At 35.3% G+C, this 22,685-nt stretch overlaps 1 protein-coding gene and 1 pseudogene across 5 annotated transcripts in view; one reads left to right on the top strand and one right to left on the bottom strand.

Moving 5' to 3' along the window:
• LOC127635515 (phosphatidylinositol 4-phosphate 5-kinase type-1 beta-like) overlaps nucleotides 1–22,685 on the bottom strand; it is an 82,082-nt gene that overhangs the window by 3,151 nt on the left and 56,246 nt on the right. For 4 of the 5 annotated variants that reach the window (XM_052115607.1, XM_052115605.1, XM_052115603.1 and 1 more), the window contains 11 exons: nucleotides 17,681–17,751; nucleotides 16,736–16,804; nucleotides 9,162–9,292; nucleotides 8,894–9,011; nucleotides 4,028–4,180; nucleotides 3,324–3,620; nucleotides 2,419–2,615; nucleotides 1,705–1,785; nucleotides 1,566–1,614; nucleotides 641–725; nucleotides 352–492 (listed from right to left, as the gene is read on the bottom strand). In XM_052115607.1, the coding sequence (XP_051971567.1) occupies nucleotides 352–492; nucleotides 641–725; nucleotides 1,566–1,614; nucleotides 1,705–1,785; nucleotides 2,419–2,615; nucleotides 3,324–3,620; nucleotides 4,028–4,180; nucleotides 8,894–9,011; nucleotides 9,162–9,292; nucleotides 16,736–16,804; nucleotides 17,681–17,704 (1,345 nt within the window). In that variant the 5' untranslated portion in view covers nucleotides 17,705–17,751. Of the gene's footprint in view, nucleotides 1–351; nucleotides 493–640; nucleotides 726–1,565; nucleotides 1,615–1,704; nucleotides 1,786–2,418; nucleotides 2,616–3,323; nucleotides 3,621–4,027; nucleotides 4,181–8,893; nucleotides 9,012–9,161; nucleotides 9,293–16,735; nucleotides 16,805–17,680; nucleotides 17,752–18,738; nucleotides 18,911–22,685 lie in introns of those variants that run through there. The other variant, XM_052115606.1, reaches the window with a different exon arrangement.
• On the top strand, nucleotides 18,724–22,139 carry LOC127635503 (NAD(P)H dehydrogenase [quinone] 1-like; annotated as a pseudogene).

Raw genomic sequence — 22,685 nt, 5'->3', positions numbered from 1 at the left:
TTAAATCTACATAATGTAGAATGACAGTTATACTGATGCAGTGAAAATGTTCAGTGAATAACAGCATAAATAGCCTATGAACTACGTTTATCGAGGATTTTTGATGCTTTTTTAGCTTTAATTGGACCTTGAGAGCCGAGATCACTATAAACTGTCACATGGAAAAGAGCTACATGAAGATCTTTCAAAACTCTCCTGTGTTCCAAAAAAAACCCCAAAAATAAAACAGGATACAGGTTTGAAACAACATAACAGTGCATTAATAAAGACAAAGTAAAAGAAAATACAATAATATTCATTAAAGTACCATGTAAGATTTTAAGGTGGTAAGTTATATTGTAAAATGAGTACCACTGTCATCAAGGTTCTCGAGGCTTTGCGCCTTCCTCTCTTGTTTACTCTCTTCTTTTAGACTCGGTAAAAATTCCTGTGAAGCCGATTTACATGAATAGATAGAGTTTTTCTTTCTTCTAGAGGAGGCACCACGGAGAGCTAAACCCAAGAAAAGAAAATATGAGAAAAGGAAAAAAAAAAAAGGAGACAAATTGAGAGATGAGCTAAGGCATTACACATTATACATAAAAAATCCATTAATAAAATAATAAGGAATAGTAAATAATAAGGAAGCACCAAAACTTACGGTGAATCTTTTTAAATACTGTGCTGCCCATGAACTTCAGGAATCTGTCAGAGTAGAAATTTGGTCTATGCACGGATACTGTGTCCTATTATGTAAAGAGTTGCAAATTATTATGATATTAAAACAGACATCTAAAAAAACGGTATGTTTTAGCAGGCACGTGCACACATAGACATCAAAGGGGCTTGAGCACCTGCTCTTTTTCTTCCTTGAGAGAAAGTGCCTTTTTTTTTTTTTTAAATAAACACCTCTCTCTCCCTCTCTCTCTCCCTCCACATCTTCGCGCAGCAGTGCAGCACAAATCGGCACATCAGACACAAAGACAGGCAGGCAGCATCCCCTCCCAGCTCCTATCCCAGTTGTGTTTTTCTTGCCTTGTGTGGAGGTGAGTGGTGATGAACAAAAGACTAAGCTACCAGTGCCTCAACTTTACAGCTAATTAGCCAAAAGCCAAATATAGTTAACTTGTGTCTTGCTAACATGCATGACTTATGAGCTACTAGCTAATGTAATAAGTTAGCTAAAGTTTAGCAAAGGCAATATATCATGGCCATACGTACTGTATTTAATGGAGACACTACAGGTGAATACAGTCAAATTTTTGGTCTAATAATGTCATCACAATCGCCACATTGACATGCAAATTAGGCGTTAACTAATTAAAATGCGCTAATTTGCATACATTGCATACATTATTTTGTAGAAATCTGTTGAGTATGAAACAATTGCATGGGTGTGAGGGAATTCAAATAAATTGGCAAGGAAGTCAGAGTTGTGTTAATATATTTAACATTTTGTTTAAAACATTTTTTTTTTTAAATAAATAATTATGAGAAGTGCCCTTTTTTTCCACTTGAGCCCCTGCCCCTCAAAATGTCTTTGCACGTTCCTATGTTTTAGTAAAGAAAATTAAAAAAATACATACGCCGTCATGCACAAGAGCCTTCCATGAGTGCTCAACTTTCTTTATAAATCTGTAACAGAGAAAGAAGTATTCAATAAATAGCCGTTTTAATAAATACAAAATGTCAGTAATTAATGTTTGATAGTCATGCAATTCACACCTGTAGGACTGCAGAATATCAATGATGCCCAAAAAGATAAGCAACTTCTCGTCTTTGTGTTTAGCAGGGATGCCACCCATTCTAGAAACAAAAAACGGTTATTTAAAACTAATCCAGACATAGTCATAAACCATAGTCTTTTCTCACATTCAATTAATTTGAACGGCACTTTACAAAATTTTTTACATTTTTATAATCTGAACAATTTGCACAGAATTTCTTTCTGCTTGTGGTTTATGTATGAGGAAGTGCTTTATAGATTTATGGTAATGATACACATTTTTAATATCATGCTTAAATAAAAGCCTGAGATACTTCAGAAACTAGTGATAAATTGATATATCAGTTCAACCAGTTACTTTACCAATATTTGGCCATTTTGAGATTTTCAGCATTTTTGTCTTTCATTTAATTTTTTATGAATGATTTTGGAATAAAACATTTTATCCAAAATTCACAATTTATAATGTACAGTTATAATACTTACTATTTGGCAAGAATTGCATGAAAGTTGGCCTTTTTATTCATGTTGTTATGATGATAATATGAATGATTTATAATGCATTTGTAAATTACTCATTAGCCTTTAATGAACCCCCTAATAAACCCTTAATATAGGGTAAACATTAATACATTTTTGCGGTAGTTGACTCCTCCAGAGGAGTTTGACCTGTACTGTAGAAAATCATGTTCTCAGCAAGAAGCTCCACTCACGTGTCATCATTGGCGTCTGGGAGGGGCTCGGCAGCTTTGCCATCTCCTTGAATTGATTCCAGGGCTGTGGAGTACAGGACCTTCTGTCCACCCTGACGCTTACTGTCCCCTCTGCCTCCTCTCCCCCTCATCTTCTTATCCAGAACATGGATGCCCAGCAGCAAACTGTAATCCATGATCTTAAAGCTCTCCAGCACCTGTGGAACATCATAAATGGAAATCATGACCATAAAACACTCATATAATACTAAATTGGCTTTGGTTTAACCACAAGCATCCAAGTACAACAAATACAGGATGTTGGCCTATATTAATATGATAAATAAACAAACCAAAAATAAATATTATGTGTTAATCTCACAAAACCTGTAAAGAACATGTCTTATCTTGCATGTAGATATAAGATTTCTCCCCCCACCCCACCCAAAAAAATACAAAATTATATTTTGCTTACAGAAAATTAAATCTATTTATAAGCCAATAAAAATTTGTTTCTATTGTGGCAAAAATAAAATACAGTGAAAAATATTACAGTAATGAGAATCTCATGAGAATCACTACTCAGAATAATGTGAATGATCAAAAACTCAAAAGAAAAACATCCAGACACATTACAGTTAAAAATAATTTGGATAAAATGTGCTTAATTGTCATCAAAATCATCTTTACCAATGCAAAAACTCTTAATGGTCCTAAAAAAAGAGTTCATTTTCTTTATGCAATATACCTAATATCTTTGGTGTAAAATGTGACCAGGACATGTTTTCGTGAGATTCACCCTTCTAGAAAGATTACTGTACATGCCCTCCATATTTCATCTTATCACAAATCTACTATAGTCAGTACTATAATGGAGTGTTTCTGCAGTGTTCAACAAATGCTTTTCATCAACAACATTGACTGACCCGACAATCTCTCTGGAGAGTCTTCATCAGGGCGTTGTATGTGTCGGCATCAAAGTAAAGCCCTTCATGCATCTCCTGGAAGTCCAGATCTTTAAATGTCGGGGATGCTTTGGTGCGCTCCTTTCGTGAGGCTCTGCGTTTGTACGTGGAGCCTTTTAAGTCATATTTGTAGTGCATTTTCAAAGATCGGGGCAGAACATTGTTCATCACCACCAATCGGATGTTAACATTGGCACACTGGACACAATAGAGCCCGTAAAATTTTGGCAGGAGTGTCCTTGGGTTCTGATTCAGATTCTGCAATTAGAAGGCCGGACAGATCGTTTTTTCAAACTAGAAAAGACTGTGATAAGAACTTATTATATACAGTATATTCACATAATATCTTATACATTATATAATATGTACACTGTATTAAATGTAGAGTTGTACAGTAAATATGCTGCAACAATGGTTGCCAGTAAGGTACTGTTCCATTATTTTGAGGCACTTTAACCCAGAAATCTCTGCATTGTTTTGGAATAGAAACATAATTATTTAATTAGAAAGCTGAGACCTATTTACTTTCATTCATTTAAAAATGTATGTCTGGCTCAAAGTGACTCAAAATGACAGAGCAGGTCACAAAAGAATGACTCACATATTTATACACAGTATAATGTTGTACAAATTCTTCCTGTGATATTGTGGATTGTGTCTCTCACCATGTAGTAACCTGGCAGTAACTTTTGTAGAAATTCAGCTTCTTTGTGCTGTACAGTCTTTATAATGAACTCATCATCACTGGTTAAATAAAACCATGAACTACTCGCTCCAGGGTTGGACAGCTCAATCAGAGGTTCCTTGCAAATAGAGTACTGGAGATACAAAAAAAAAAAACATTTTTGTCACAGATTCAACACAATACTTGACACAACCCACAAACACAGGTGCACTTTATTCTAAGGTCATTCCAAGGTAACGGTGCCATTTGTGTTCCCCTATCTTACTACTGGCAGTTTCTGTAGCTCAACTAGCATGGTGCTTTTAACACCAAGATCGTGGGTATGATTCCTTGCTTTCAACAGGATACTGTTACGATGTCACATTATTTGATAGATTTGATTTGACACTGTTATGAGCCAGTTTGCATGACTTGTTCATCACCATTAAATGTTACAGTAATTCTACCTTAATTTTGCTTATTGAAATAATAATAATAAACAAAAATTCTACAATGTACCGCTGACTTATTAAATATTATTATAGACTGTAAATAATGTAATGTGTTATGATATCTGCATGTAAAGGCCATTATAAACTACTCTTGCATCTTCAACTCAATAACATTCAACCCTATAACATTTTAAATGTAACAGGGTTGGCACAAGGTATGTTTTGAATGAGAAATGTCATGGTTTAATAGTGTTTTGTATTTATAATATGTGATTTATTACACCAGTGTCAAACCAAATCTCAGTAATACTACCAGAATGTACTCACTTCTCTTTGAAATAATGAGAGGTTTAAATAATGTAGTGTTTTTGGGTAATGGTTAGGGCTGTCGATTAAACGTGTTAATTTAGTGCAATTAATTACATGAAAAATAAAGGTTTAACAAATGAATGCAATTAGTCATGCCCCCGACCTGTACGTAAATTCTGTAATAAGGAATGTCCCCACCATTGGAGTAATTCAAGCTTGATGTGCCACCTTGATGTGCCACCTGAAATGGCGGCAGTCAGCACTCCAGCTTTATAGAGCGCAACAGTGCCACTCCCACTAATTCAGTGCCTGGGTTCCGGAAGTATTTTCCCAATTAATTTCTTCCATAGAGTTTTCATAAAATCCAATGAACCAAACCAAACAGCTCTGAGGTGAATAACAACATCCCACAAAATTAGTTTTGAGGCAAACAATTATTTGAAAATCAGACAAAAAATAAAATGGAACAAGGCTGTGTACTTACTGTCTTTCATGAGGGCAAGAACTACAATCCCATGAAGCAATGCGAATGATGCCATTGAATAGAAAACAATAGAAATATATAAACTATTGATTTTAATTTGTTGTTATATGTATAGAAACAATATATTTTATGTTTATTGCAAAATATTCGGATATGTTTAAATAGATACGTTGTTTAAGGGTGAAGAGACACCGACGCGATTACATCATTCAGAGTGTGTCACAGGAGTAGACGGTCGCATTGAGGCAAGTTTCGCGGGTTTTGTTGGCCGCGGTTCTCTGATTGGTGGGTCTTTCTCTGCTGTACCATGGGTATTGGAGTTGTTTATACAATGAGGTTAAAATAATGCGGACCGATGGCTTCAATGGAAGCATATACCTTAGATGAACAATGTTGTAGCTCACGGTAGGTCTGCCTTTAATGGATACATTTATGGATTTTTACTTCCAGAAACATACAGCTGTGCTCTATAGGCAACAAGCCTTGCCGGCGAGAAGCATCTGGACCGAGCACAACAGAATGCTGGGACCTCAAGACAGGTATTTCAAAGTTTCAAACTGCGTTTAATCCTATAACTCTAATGTTTATGGCACCATCTAGTGGTTATTCGTGGAAAAGTGGTTTTAATGATTATTTAGACCTATTTAAAATGACGGCGGTCCTCTACAAAAACGACTGTTGGGATAAATTACAGCTTATTTTAATAAAATAAAAGTGACAGTAATTATTGTATTGTTAATGATACCTTAGAATGAGTATATTCTGAATATAAGCAACTTATGCTTGGTTAAATATTTGTAATTTATTTGATTGAAAAGCATGTTGAAATTACAAATATAAAATATGATACAATAGGCTTTTGAGGTATATCTCTCAATCACCATTACATTACATTCATACCCACTATATATAAAAAAAAAGAATTAAAATCACAGAGCTTTGAAATTTCTGACATATTTTTTACGAGATATATTCAAAGAGTGAACTAAAAGTTCTGTGTATTTTTATATATGAAGCCTGCTCAGTCATTATAAAGATCTCATTATTTTACATTACAAGCTATGATGTCATCATCTTACCAGTGTTATAATTAATATTTTTTAAATGTCAATATAGTGTTTGGTGCATAAAATACATATGATAAAAATTTTTTATTGAATATATATATATATATATATATATATATATATATATATATATATATATATATATATATATATATATATACACACTCACCTAAAGGATTATTAGGAACACCTGTTCAATTTCTCATTAATGCATTTATCTAATCAACCAATCACATGGCAGTTTGTTCAATGCATTTAGGGGTGTGGTCCTGGTCAAGACAATCTCCTGAACTCCAAACTGAATGTCAGAATGGGAAAGAAAGATGATTTAAGCAATTTTGAGTGTGGCATGGTTGTTGGTGCCAGATGGGCCGGTCTGAGTATTTCACAATCTGCTCAGTTACTGGGATTTTCACGCACAACCATTTCTAGGGTTTACAAAGAATGGTGTGAAAAGGGAAAAACATCCAGTATGCGGCAGTCCTGTGGGCGAAAATGCCTTGTTGATGCTAGAGGTCAGAGGAGAATGGGCCGACTGATTCAAGCTGATAGAAGAGCAACTTTGCCTGAAATAACCACTCGTTACAACCGAGGTATGCATTTGTGCATACCACAACACGCGCAACCTTGAGGCGGATGGGCTACAACAGCAGAAGACCCCACCGGGTACCACTCATCTCCACTACAAATAGGAAAAAGAGGCTACAATTTGCAAGAGATCACCAAAATTGGACAGTTGAAGACTGGAAAAATGTTGCCTGGTCTGATGAGTCTCGATTTCTGTTGAGACATTTAGATGGTAGAGTCAGAATTTGTCGTAAACAGAATGAGAACATGGATCCATCATGCCTTGTTACCACTGTGCAGGCTGGTGGTGGTGGTTTAATGGTGTGGGGGATGTTTTCTTGGCACACTTTAGGCCCCTTAGTGCCAATTGGGCATCGTTTAAATGCCACGGCCTACCTGAGCATTGTTTCTGACCATGTCCATCCCTTTATGGCCACCATGTACCCATCCTCTGATGGCTACTTCCAGCAGGATAATGCACCATGTCACAAAGCTCGAATCATTTCAAATTGGTTTCTTGAACATGACAATGTACATGAAATTTTCACTGTACTAAAATGGCTCCCACAGTCACCAGATCTCAACCCAATAGAGCATCTTTGGGATGTGGTGGAACGGGAGCTTCGTGCCCTGGATGTGCATCCCACAAATCTCCATCAACTGCAAGATGCTATCCTATCAATATGGGCCAACATTTCTAAAGAATGCTTTCAGCACCTTGTTGAATCAATGCCACGTAGAATTAAGGCAGTTCTGAAGGCTGAAAGGGGTAAAACACAGTATTAGTATGGTGTTCCTAATAATCATTTGGGTGAGTGTATATATATATATATATATATATATATATATATATATATATATATATATATATATATTATTCATGTTTTATTGTGCTGAACTGAACTGTTATAAATTTCAATCCATATTTATAGACCAAGTAGAGAAAGTTGTTATGGCCAAACTCTCAAAGATTTGGTATCTGAAAAGCCCAAGGAGTGCTCTAATAATACTCCAAGATTTACCACTGTAGCGTTTATGGAAAAACATAAGTAACACATGTCCTATACAAAAATGAATGGTTGGACCTCAGGAGTATAATGACCTTTAAAGCCTGCAAAACTAATGGTACTAAAAACAGTGTAATGTAAAAAAAAATTTGAATTTTCTGACAATTCTTTCATAATCGATTGACAGCTTTAGTAATGATAAATAACTGTTATAATGCAACTGAACTGAATAAATTGCATTTTTATATAAAAATTCAATCATGATAGATTAGTTTTATTAACGACAAACAATAAGATTACTCATAATTTATACTTAATCTACTGACAGCCTCGGTTTACTTTCATTCATAGAACACATAAATGTTCCCATTGTAATTTCTTAACTTTCATGCGGCTTTCAATGTGTTTGGTTAAACCCTTAAATCTTAATTCGCACAGAACACAACGAAAGACATTTGAGTTAGTTTCGTGTGAATCCCGTCGCTTCTCTCCTGTGTTCGCATCATCATTTCCTGAGTACGGGAACCTGTTAGGTCCAAACATGTTTGCCATTACGCGAATGGCAAAATCAAGTGAGCCCGGGCCGCTTTTTGTTCACAATGCACGTTATTAGCGAACCGAACCAAATGCTGCAAGCGAACCGTACTCAGAACACCTCCTTTTTGTCTTGGATTGTCTTGGCTAGGTTCGCTTTTAAGGGGTCTGAGATTGTTTGGAGTGTTCACATATGGACCAAAAATCCCACGAACTGCGCTCAGACCCCTGAAACAGACCAAATGTAAAAACTCCCTAAGAATCGGATTGAAAAACCCATATATGTTGATCACTAATCTGAATATTTCCAATTAAATTGTATTTATATATCCGCTTCCTAAAAAAGGCTTATTATCTGCTTACTATCTAACATTTCTCGTTTCTTGACAGTAAATAATTTTGTCATCTTGCATTTCAGGCCAGTTTGAAAAGATTTCCCAGTCTTACCAGGTAGTCGTCTGGTTTAATCCCGAAGAGCTCTCTAAAGTAACGGAAGGCCAGAGGGGCATACGTTTTAAAGCGAAAGTCAGGGTAGCGGTGAGCTGGAGTCAGATTACTGCCTTCGCTGAAAGACAAAAGATACAAATATTCAAAACCGGTAATGTTTATTGATTGTATCACAATGTTTGAATGAGCAACTGTACATTACCATACATTTAAATAAGACAACTTTCAAGTATGCCAAAACACAACACAGTACATGAACCATAAATACCTGGGGAGGAAGGCACTCTCAACAACGTAGAAGTCTTGCATGAGAACATCTCTGTCTGGTTTGGAGGTCAGATTGCCAACAGTGTAGCCAATGCCGAGCTGGATGGCTCCCCTCAAAGCTTCTGCTGTGGGCTACAGACAAACACACACATGAAACTGATGTAAAAGAGGCCTCAGATCATGGCCAGAAAAAAAACAGATGAATGGGTGTTTCTTCCATCATTGTCACACGGTAAGTCAGCATGCTGCTTTCGAATGCTCCAGTACTCTGACATCATCCCCATTATGCCAATTCACTGGCAAGCACCATCTCCCATCAAACGTTTTTGCAATAGCTTATACTGTACATTCACCTTCTTCTGTGGCATGACTGGAAGTGCGTTGCGTCAACCAGGACATAATCGCTTTCACTTAATAAGTTACAAGCATGATTTAGAGGTTGGTTTTTATCATGTCCAATGATTACATTTTACTCCACTAACGGTGAGGTATGGGGTTGTGGTTTGTGGGTAATAAAATATGCATTCCTCTTCACTGTTTTACATAATTTACAGCTTGAAACTCATTTAACAACACTTCCCGCTTCTAGGGGCCACTAGGGGCAGTGTTTTAATTTTGGTAAGCACAGACGAGTTTAGCTCAAGAAAAGTCAATCTACTGTTTCTGAATTCATTGTGAGATCAGTCTGGTTTCTTCAACAATGGGCACTTTTGCCACTGTGGATTTTTGAAAATACACATTTCAAACTCTCATTCGTTTATTTAATTTGTCTACTAACAATGTTCAACAGTGTAATTACATGCATCACAGAAGCATTATGCAATTTTTGTAAATTTATTTTTTCTGTATGTCATGAACATTTCCACCACAGTGTCATTTCCACCACATCTCAAATTCAGTATTGTTGAGAATTCTAGAAATTAAGTTGATGGAACTGAATTTTTGGAATAAATTAGCAAATTCATTTGTCTTGCTATGGCTAATTTCATAGCTAGCATTTTATAAATCCTAAATTAACACAATTTATATAACAATTTTCATACTTTTTGCATAATTTGACAAAAAAGTGCAGCTGAATTGGAAATGATGCCCAATTTTATTCATTTATCAAGATTTTTCAAAAGTACATTATGGGGGAAATTGGTTTGGTGTGATGGAAATAAAAATTTAACAGCTGTGAGATTCTAACAATTCGGACCTCTGTCAGTCATATTCCTAATGAAGGTCTCAAAATGTTGATTAATAAAGATTTGCAAGCTAAATGACAATGAGCAGTGTTTTTCTATTTCACACATAAAAAACATATATTTTTTGTTTGTTTTGATTATCATAGTTTTTAATATGTAATAATTCATATTTTTTCTGGGACTTTCAATGGACAAAACAATAAAATCCAAAAAATTATATAAATAGATTTAATATAGGCTTAGGCTAAATATAGCAATAATAATACAAAAAATAAAAAAAAATTTCACATGTTTCAAAGTTTGAAATTTTAAATGTGACTTTTTGTGATCTCACAACAGGACAGAATTGAAATTTGTAGTTTAAAATCAACTGCTGTTTATAGTTGAAGAAACACTCATATACTGACATGTACAGGAAGAGGATCTGTCATCATGCAGAGATAATGGTCACTATTATCAGTACTACAAACACTCATGGGAGGAAGTTGAGGACAGGGAAGTCACAGTGTACAATCGGCTTGGTCACACATTTACAAGAAGCCCTTACTTAACTGCAATGTGTCACGTTGCGAGCTGATAAACGTTAAAAAACTAACAAAAAATGTTATGTTCTCCTTGTGGACGTTATTAACTGAATGTATAACCCCAATTCTGAAAAAGTTGGGACAGTATGAAAAATGCTAATAAAAACAAAAAGGAGTGATTTGTAAATTATATTCACCCTTTGCTATATTGAAAGCTCTACAACTACACATAATATAATGTTTAACCTTTTGATCTGTATTTTTTTTTAAAAATGTACAGTAATTTAAAATCAGATGATGGCAACACGCTCCAAAAAAGTTGAGACAACAAAGAGGGACAATTTAAGACTAATAACAATTTGACGAGTTGAAATAATACGGCAATGTGAAACAGGAGATGCTAAACAGGTGAGGCAATTATGTCAGAGTACTGTATACTGTATAAGGAGCCTCCAAAAACAGCCTAGTCCTTCAAGGACAAGGATCATTCAAGACTTGTGAACAGATGCATCAGCAAATAATCCAGAACAATGAGAACAATGTTACCCAAAGACAAATTGGAAGGATTTTGGGCATTTCACCCTCTACTTTGCACAATATATTTATAAGGTTTAAGGAATCTGGTCAAATCTCGGTGTGTAAAGGGCAAGACGAAAAGCACGTCTGAATGTGTGTGATCTCTGATCCTTCAAACATCACTGGCTGAAAAAGCATCAATAGTCTGTTAAAGATATCATGAACATGGGTTTTGGATTACTTTAGTAAACCTTTGATAAAGTAAACCACACCATTTGCTGCTGCATCAAGATGCAAGTTAAGACTTTACTATGTAAAGCAGAAGCCCTACATCAACACTGTCCAGAAGCACTGCCAACTTCCCTGGGCTCTGTCTCATCTTAGATGGAAAGTAAAACAGTGGAACTGTGTTTTTTTTTGGTCTGAAGAGTCCACATTTCAAAAGATTTTTGGAAAACACAGCCATTGTGTTATTCGGGCCAAAGAGGAAATGGACCATCCAAGCTGTTATCAGCGTCAGGTCCAAAATCCAGTATCTGTATGGGCCAGGGGTGTGTCAGTGCCCACGGCATGGGTAACTCACACATCTGTGAGAACACTATGAATGAGGACAGATATTTATACATTTTGGAGCAACATATACTGCCATCCCTGCATATTCCAACAGGACAACTGTAAACCACATACTGCCCGGATTACATGTGCATGGCTGTGTCCAGACCGGTTTCCAATTGAGAATATGTGGCACATTATGAAGCATATTAGATGGCAACGAAGACCCTGACAATTGTGCAGTTGAAGAACCTGTAAACATGCATAATGGATGAATGGGGGGAAATTCCACTTTCTATACTTAAAAAAACTGCCAAAATGCTTAATAAGTGTTATTATATGAATGTTTCACAGTGGTAAACACTCAACTGTCTAAATTTTTTGGAGCACATTGCAATCATCTAATTTGAAATTACAGTTTTTGTTTTTTTTTAAATCATCTAGGTTAAACATCATATAATGTGTAGTTGTAGTGATTTCAATATACCAAAGGGTGAATATAATTTACAAATCACTCCTTTTTGTATTTATTAGCATTTTTCATACTGTCCCAACCTTTTCAGAAACGGGGTTGTAGATTACTGGTTAGGCAAGTTTTACTATTGTTCATACTTGTTATGAGGGGTGCGGAAGCAGGACAAGACGGACAAGAGGTGCGGATCCAAACGCGTTTTTTATTGACTTCAACACATAAGAAATAAAAGGTAAACACAAAGGAAAGTTCACGATGGGAAAACTGGAAACTTAAAACACAATGAAACAGATTAAACACGATGAAACAAAACACAAAGAAAACTAAGAACTCGGGTAGGGACCACGGACCAGGCTTGGCAACATACAAGAAACGAACGACAATCAACAGAGACTAAACTAAGAACCAGGGTTTAAATACACAGACAAAGTGGAGACAGAACGAGACACAGGTGGAAACAATGATGAGTGCAGGCAGTGAGGGAGGCCGGGAATTGTGGGAAATGTAGTTTTAGACAAGGACAGTGAAACACGGGGCGGACAACAAAGAAAACGTGACATGGAGCGTGAACGGTGACGGGTGAAAAGGAAAACACGGAGCAGACAAGGAAACATGACAAGAATGTGAATAGAGAAACATAGAACACAAGACAACAGTGAACATGACAGAATAAAAGAAACTACAAAAAGACTACAAAACCAAAACAGGAATTAAACTAAACTTCACGATGACAGTACAAAAACAAAAGACAACAGGGAACATAACAATACTACAATACTAATCCTAAGTATTAAACTTTGGACCTATTGAGCTATGGAAATGAATGACACCTCAAATTGTGTGGCTTATTCCTTTTCTAAGTGATCAGCCTTACGATTTATGCCATTTGTGAAATAAAATGGGCAGAAAAATTCCATGGACTAACATTGAAGGAGGGACTCTTGTAATATTTAGAGATCAGAATGTCATAGGGAATTAGAGATGGGCTAATTCAACCAAATACACAAAATACTTTATTTCATATAATATTTATTGTTTCAAATTACAGCATAACAATAAAAAATATTTTTTGTAGTTTTTTGTTGTTGTTGTTGTTTTTTGGCACTACAGTAAAGAGAATTTGAGGATAAATGTGCTTAATTGCCATAAATATAATGTGACAATGCACAAAATCTTAATGGTCTAAAACGTTTGGGTGACATGGACATGTTCTTGACAAGCTTGGTGAGATTTTGCCAACATTTTTTTATATTATTTCATACAGTATACACTTTTGTCTTTTTTCTTTTATTCCTGTTGTCATATTATTTCTGCTCTCTTTTACCGCTGTTGTTTATATCCTACAAATGACAAAAATCGCGCTAAACCTAATCTATTTCTGTGGGCAAACATCCACAATGATCCGCTAATATGATTATGGCCTCCTGTCCACAGTACAAATCACATGGCCCATGGCTACACTGTGATCACCATTATATAACAACCTTTATGAAAACAGCATTTCAAACTGTAAGAATGACAAATCAGAGCGGAATATGCAGAAATCAAATCCGACTTAATCCCAAAAGCAGCCACGGCATTGTGGCTCAGAAAACATGTTGGGTTCAGCAGAAATAATCTACAGCAGATGTCTAGAAACAGTGAGTGTTGAATCATAGAACCATAGGACAGGCTAAAGCATAAGACAGAAAAATCACAAATGAGATCTTTGTCATATCTCAGACAGCACTGAGATTAAATGCAGACATTTGAAAGAGCAATTAAAAGTATATGTAAAGAGTTCTAACAAGTGATATACCGATGTATTGGCCAGGCCCTCATTTAATAACGCTTGATCTTCACAGTTAAGAAAATTTTCTACAAGTGATTTTACGAACATCTGTTATTTTTAATGTGTGTTTCTCAAAACTGTACTTACAGTAGCATGAACACGCAATGACTCAATTTAACTGCTACTTAAAATAGTCCCTGTCCACGTGTGAAGTGCTGAAAAGTGACCGTATCTTGCTGTTCTTCATGGTAACTTCATTGAAGTCACTGAGGTCTCGCTGGAAATGTTTAAGGAAATTTTCTTAAATATTCAACCAAATTAACTACATAATTACAAATTCTTCTGCAATAATTTTGCACTCAAATGTCTTTCACACAATCACTGCTTCGTTCATCAGGTCCGCATTTGTAAAAATTTGTTTTTAAAAATTGCTCTTTGGGCCATGATGAAAGCTTCCATGGTCAACGAAGACAGTGGAGGCCCTGTGTATGGTAATGCTAATCACAAGCACTGATTGAATATTATGAGGATCAACATGATTTTGAGGATTGCAAAATAAGGAGCCATGTGGAAGATGTTCTTTAGAGACTTTCGGCAATCAAAGGGAGTTCTTCTCTTTACTCCCAAAAGTGATTAAGGTACCAACAATACTACACAACATGTGCTGTGCTACACAATGTGTGGTGCAAGTGAGAGTGCTGCCCTTGGGTGTCGGAGAGGAAGAGGAGACAATGATGTGGCTTATTATTATTATTAATAAATAAAACATATCCTGAGAGTAAAGTCTCAGCACAGCTATAGGAATTTGAATTGTATTCCGTGTAATTTTACAATGTTCTTGAAGGTGTCTGCATGTCCTTACGACGCTCTTAGCGCTGTACGTTTACTTATAAATCTATAAGTAATTTCAAGTATTACTTCAGTAACGATAGCTTTGAGAAACAGGCTGCAATACTAAGATTGTAAGATGTATATATTCTCCGATCTACTTAGGCCTACGATGCATTTGGGAAATGAGGCCCAGGCTGATTAAATGGCAGATATTTGGCTATTTTGAGATCATTGATCAGGAATTGTGCCAATAGGCCAATTAATAGAATAGTTTCAAAATTTTGACTACATGTCAAAATGAGGTTTTTAAACTGAGGTCCAGGGTCAAATTTCTTGCAGAAGGGGGTGGTTAGAGGCCTGTTGAAAAACAAATGTACGCATGAATGTAAAAATGAATGTAAAAATATATATTTTTTAAAATGTATATTACCGAATTTGAAGTTATTTGTGTTTCATTTGGCTTTCTAAAGGCTGGACAAAAATCATGATTAATCACGATCAATATTCTATTGATGGCCATATTTTTAAACAGTAAAAAAAAAAACCTGCATATATTTTTGTGATTAAAGATTATTTTTAGAGCCTTAAGCTTGCTCACAATAGGGTTGTACAGCGATACTTTCTGTAAAGCTTTTTCTTTTTTTTTTTACACAAATACAGTGAAATTTAATTGAAAATTAGCAAATATGAATTTAGCAATAATGAAAGTAAGATGACATGAAAAGATGCACAGTAAACAATATATATATATATATATATATATGGTTATATTTGGTTTCAGTGTAATGACAACATAAAAGTAAATTAATTTTGCTGTAACACTTTACAATGAGGTTCCAAACATTAGTTAATGCATTAGGTATCATGAACAAACAAATAACAAAATATTTTTTTTTACACATTATTAATCTTTGTTAATGTTAGTTAATACAAATAATACTATTCATTGTTAGTTGATATTCATAGTGCCCTAAATAATGTTTACATTTACTAATTACAAATAACTTTTAGATTTAAAAAAAGCATTTGTTTATGTTGAAATAGACATTAACTAAGATTAATAATTGCTGTAAAAGTATTATTAATTTTAATTAACTACTGTTAACAAATGGAATCTTATCGTAAAGTGATACCAATTTTGCTTCCTTGTTTTTTCATAATATCATGCTTACTACTTTTCTCACATAGTAAAAATTTGTCTTTGCACATGAAAATATAATTTTAAGAAAGGGGGGTCACTCGCAAAGATATCATCATATTCATTGGTCCTTATCTGATAGATTAAAAACCTCTGATATATGCCATTGGCCACCCTGCTCTCTAGATATCCGCCATTAAAACCCAATATTGGTTGACCATTGGTCGTAACTTGTGTTACAGAAAAGAAAACTTAGCTGTGAAATTTATATATTTACATTTAGAAACCTTATTTAGATAAATTTAGCTCACTGTCGTACTACCCATATACATTTTAAAGTAGAACAAAATACCGCGTCTGACATGCTACTTACAGACATGACAATAAACAGTTTTAAACTCCCATTAGGGAAATGCAATTGCTCCATTCTACACAGAAAACACTAAAAAGAAAATCACAATAAATAAGCAATAAACACATGAGACAGTGGGGGTCAAGATACATATACTCATGCACAGTAGTAAAGTAACAAATGAAAAGTGACAGATAAATGAAAATATCATTGTATACTGCAATTCACACACCTTTTTGTGATCTTTGCTGGCAGTTTTTTGAGGTCTTCCACCTCTGGTCTCGTCCGACGTTGAAGTCATCTATTTAAAGTAAACATGCAAAAAATACGCAAACATTGCAACATTTAAAGTCATAATAAACAATCTAAATTTAGTTTCTCTAAGCCACAAAATGACTAGAATAACTTACATTTTACAGAACTATTAAAATAATATTACGTTTAAAGGCATGTGGCTTCATTTGTTGAAGAGCGCACTATGCGTCAAACAGGAAATGAGGAAGTATGATCTTCCTGTTCTCAGTAAAGTTCGATGCTGCTGATGCAAGAGATGCAATTGTAATTCAGCTAATCAGAAATGGAAATGTTTCTTTTTTCAACAAGATTTTTTACACGTTTTCCATTAAAATACAGCATATACAGAATAATCTCTTAAAATTTAGAGAAGTTGAAGTTCTGCTTTTTCACAGGAAGTTGGTAACAAAGAAAGAAAGGAAAACCTTTAAAACCTAAACCGCTTTTCCTCTTCATACCGCAGTGCTTCAAACCAAACAAAACTGTCAATAGCTTCAGGGCCCAATAAAAGCTATTTGTTTTTTTTATTGGTGAATCTCATGAAATAAATTCCAGGATGTTTTACTTTTAAGTTTTATATGAAATCATTTATTCAATAATTAAATAAGTATTCAATAATGAAACTCATTACATTCTCATTACTGCAATGCAGTATTTCTTATGTATTTTATATGCATTGTATCAGCAAAAAGTGGTCCTAAAATATGTTGAATATTCTATATACAAATTATGTGTTAGTTCTTTCTTTTGATTTTGTGGTGAAATATGACCCAGACATGTTCTTGACAGTTTTTCTGAGAGCCACCATATGTTTGACTGTATATACAGTACCATTGTAAGAGACTTTTGTGTCCCTTCAAAACCTTTGTAGCATATTCCTTACCTTGTAAACTGCTCTGCTGTTCATTAGACGTTAAATCCACTTCATATCCAGTTTAAACTGACTCCAGGCGTCTACAGGAAGAATAAATAGAACATGAGTAGGAATCCAAGAACTGTCACTGATAGATACTGAAAGTGAAACACTCTTGCATGTGCACAGGCAAAGGAAATACTGAAAGTAAACAAAGATATATGTTTATCAGGTTGAAGAAAGGTGCTAGAGATACCTATAGTCTGTTCATATACACATTAACACATGTTAGGTTTTGTTCTGATGCTCATAGCAAGGAAATGTGGCTCAGTTATTCTAGAAATTCCCAAACACATGCCCACACGTCAATGAACATTATAAAACAGACTCTGCAAGATATTAAAATTTAATGGCCGATGTACGCAGCCAAATTCCCTTGAATAAACGAATGACAGGACAACTAAACAAATGTGTTTCTGACATACATCTCATTTCTCTTTCTGCTTTAAGGGAATGTACCAAGTAATATACAAATTAGGCTCTATTGTCTTCCACCATCAAAGTAACTATAAGTTTTATCCACCTAAGAATGTTCACTTTCAATTAACTTTTTTGATTTAGACAACTTTATATCTAAAAAACAAAAAAAAAAAAAAAACACATTTAGAAGAATTCATGTGCTTTACAGGCTGCAAATTAATGCTTGTAAAGCTCTATTTTCCTAACTTGAAAGTCTTATGGTAAATGCAAAACTGTATCTGCGATTTTGCAAACAAAACAAAGCAAAACAAAACCATATCTCAGATTTAGTCTTAATTTCTATAGCTTCAACCAAGTGAAATGAATTTGCACCAAAATACAGTACAATTGGTTAAATTGGACGTAGAGGCTTTGATGTCAACAACTAAAGATATGGAACTTGTTTTCTCTTACAGTATCTTTTATCTATCACTGGTACACAATTTTCACTCTCTATCCTAATGTTAACTGATGTTTAAAGCTTCTCTGTTAACATCAGTGAAACTCAGGAGCCCATATTTGGTAGTCTACTTTATAGCTAACAGAAATGAAAAATGGGTTGTACATACCTCAGCTACAAGTCAGAAAATGCCTTAAAGTTCTTCATGTACTGTACAAACTGGCTCCTTACAGTAACTTCTAATACCAAAGAAGGCGGATTTGCAACAATTAATCATGAAATCTTTCCTAAGACGACCTGTTCCTTAATGTCCCTGCCCACAAAATAAACAAACATTTGCAGTGAAGTACGTAAGAGTCTTGAGTCTTGAGGCATAGCCACGAAGGTAAGAAGGATATTGCTTAAGGCGCTATTGTATTCACGGATTTGCTCATTTGGGTATAAAGGTCTGTGCTAGCAATGTGGGTGATTGGATATGAAGGGCACAAAGTTCTGAAAGTTATAAAAACAGTTAAATGTTTTATGACCACCTTTAAAGCACAATCTACTTGGTTTGGGATTGAAATCAGGATTCTAAAATACAAAAGCTCCAATGTGGATTTAGGAAACACTTTAAAATATATGTTTTTTTTTCTTATCAAAATTTAGGCTGTAAAGTGAATATCTGACACATACAAAGTTGTAAATAGAATTATTTTAGCCATAAAAATATAATGTAATGTTATACATCAACATCATTTCTGGTGTTTGCCATCACTATTACTATTTCTCATACTTAGGATTAGAGATTTGAACAATCATTTAACTCTAAATATAAAAATTTGGTGTGTACCTGATCCTGAACCATTTGTGCTATAGACTTGACTGAACCCTCAAATCGTACGGCTTGTTGAGAAGAGGTGTGCTATTAATACTTGGAACAGGAATTGGAATTTGTGACTGGCAGATAAAAAACAGGCCAAAAATAAAATAAAATAAACCCCATAGACTTACACTACAGAAGCCTTATCTCACTCTGATCCACATAAAGGAACCAGAATATCATAGAGACTTGAACATGGGCTCTAATGAATTGGGCCATTAAGTGACACCTTAGCAACCACCTACAGTAGCAACGCCCTAGCAACCAACCAGAACACCCTAGAACACTCCTAGCAACCCCTCGGCCTAGCAATCTCCCAGAACACCCTAGCAACCATACACAACACCATGATAACCACCTAGAAACACCCTAGCAACCATCCATAGCACCTTAGCAATCCCATAGAAATGCCCTAGCAACAATCCAGAACACCTAAACAAACATCTAACTACAACCAGAAACCCTTTATAACTACAGTTCAAAAACACACATTTGGCAGAATTCATGAGCTTTAACCACAATACAGGTTTCAAATTTCTGCTTACAAAGACTTACATGGTAAATACAATTGTTTTACATGATTTTGCAAACAAAACAGAGCAAATCAAATAAGACTAAACTAATGAAAGCTGTTGATTTAATAGAGCTTAAATTGTCTTAAACCTGGAAAATTCTTTTAAGAAGAAAGCAGTTTCTAGTATGGCGAACATCATAAATATTCTCATATCTTAGATGCCATGGCAGCACACAACTTCATACGAATAATGTTCAGGTTGCGATGAGTCTTGCGATGAGAATTCAGTGCATAAAACACATCGAGGTTGACACAAACCATGTTTATCCCTGTTGTAAGTGAACACATTTTTAATGTAGTCTGGGTCTTATTTTATTGTCCCTTGCATAATTTTGGCATCTGCCTAATTTGATGAGCTTTTACCAAGTGACAGATGAATTTTCACCAAAATACTGTACAATTTAACACACTAACATTGTGGCAGTGAGTTTTGCACAGACCCAAGTACACAATTCTAATATCCCTTTGGTTTTGCATAAACTTTCTCACAGCTTGTTGTGTAAAGTGATATTCTTCAGTTAAAGTGTCACAAGCTCTTAAGGGTGCTGTAAGGTCATCAACCTGTTGTTTCATAATTAGTTGAAACCAGTTGAGGATTAGACTATATAAGGAAATGTTGCTTTACACAACAGAAAACCAAAAGGGGCGCTTATGTCGACATGTAAGATCTGACACTAAAATCTAAATGTAACAGCTATGATAGGCTTATATTTACAGTAAAACATTTATTTATCTCTGCTCCACTTATAAAGTTACAGGGGTAAAGTGCAAACAACAGTTTTATGACTGTTTTTCATTATATGACTGTTTTTCAGTGTACCTTTATAAATAAACAGGTTATATGTTCAGAACAAGTCATATTTGCAGCTTAATTTCAGTTAATGCACTTTTTGGACTGGGTAGCAAGTTTTGATTTCTAAAAGTTTCAGTATGCTTTCATAGTGCATCAAACTCTTTTCTCTGAAAAGATTTTCTCATGATATAAACCCTTTAACTGTTCCCAAAATGTTTACTGTAATAATATGATTATAGGTACTTTCGTCAATGCAACGTGGTCCAAGGCTTTCCCAGTTTAGCTTTCCCGACCCTTAATTCCATCTCCCATGACCCAGTGATTACTTAACTGATCTAGAATGGCATAACTATAAACACAAGCTAACACATTATTTGGTATGGTTTGACAGCTTGAAAGTTTCTTAAAGGTTCATAAACTCACAACATATTTATTAAATATACTCTATACAGTATGCATTATCCAAAATTGTTAATAATGCTGAAAAATGATACATCATTTGCTCTGAGACCTGTGAAATAGACAGCATGGCTGCATAGACCGTGCTTATTATTTACGCTCACTAGAGCACCGGATCTTTCAATGCAGCTACCAAAGACGGCCCTAAAGAAACAGGGCTGCAAAGTGCTACTTTCTGATCTGTACACAATGTAATTCAAGGCCTCTGAGAAGGATATCACTGGATCTGTGAAGAATCCTGAACATTTCCGTTATGGAGGGATGACCATGTTGGCCTGGCAGGAGGGTCGACTAGCTTCTGATATTGTTGAGGAACATAAGAAACTCATAGAAGCTGATCTTTTTATTTTTCAGTTTTCCATGTACTGGTTCTCCATTCCTGCCATCATGAAGTGCTGGATGGATTGGGTTCTTACACTTTGTTTTGCCTACACTCCAGAAAAGCTCTACAGTCAAGGCATCTTCAAGGATAAGAAGGCCATGTTGTCCTTCACCACGGTTTCTCATGAGTCCATGTTCAGCCCTAATCAATAGAGACATGACTTTTTCACTGTGGCCAATTCAGAATGGTGTCCTCTACTACTGCTGTTTCCAGGTCCTAACACCACAGATCTTTTGGGCACCTATGCACCTCTTTCTGAGGGTCATGAGAACCTAGTTGGAAAGCTAGCGTAGTCGTCTTTAGGGTCTGCTGAGCGAGACTTCCCCTGCCTTCCTGCCTACAGATAGCTTTGACACTGGGAAGGCTTTCATTTGAAGCCTGAAGTCAAGAAAAAGCAGGCTGATTCTCCATTTGGTCTCACTGTGGGTTGCCACATGGAGAAACTTCTGTCACCCCACAACCATATGAAAGCTGGGGTCATTAGCATCAACAGGATTTAAAGGGCCATACTAGCCTCCTGGAATAAATATTCAAGGTATTATTTTTTTTTTTTTTACCTTTGTCTGGGCATATTTCTTGATGACAAATAGCATGCATTGTGTTGACCATTAACATAAAAAATATTTGGAAATGTGCTCTGTAAAAATATCCACACTGTCAAAACATTAAATTAAGTGGCTTTAATAAAGTCAAAAATATTAATAACTGTGACTGAATCAACTTTATATATAATAACACACAAAAAAAGTAATTGGAAGGGCCATAATATGCGACGAAACCACCCGAAGCGTCCGTATGTGACGAGTCGGGGTGAGAATGTTGCAACATCAGGTAGAAGCTCTTTAACATAACAACTGCATATTTTCCATTTTGCAGTGCATTGATGAAAAACCTTAATAACTAAAGTAAAAACCGGATGTTCCTTCTGGTGAGTAAGATTTAAGGGTATAATCCTGTTCATACAGAGATCAACGATTTTGCCAAAAATAAGGATATTGGCAAGCCAAATCACAGGATGGCAGCATCAGCAGGGATGAAATTTCCTA

This window comes from Xyrauchen texanus, chromosome 43, assembly GCF_025860055.1.
Source record: "Xyrauchen texanus isolate HMW12.3.18 chromosome 43, RBS_HiC_50CHRs, whole genome shotgun sequence".
Lineage (NCBI taxonomy): Eukaryota > Metazoa > Chordata > Actinopteri > Cypriniformes > Catostomidae > Xyrauchen > Xyrauchen texanus.
Note: the sequence above shows the minus strand (reverse complement) of the source record. Positions and strands in the feature narration are given on the sequence as shown.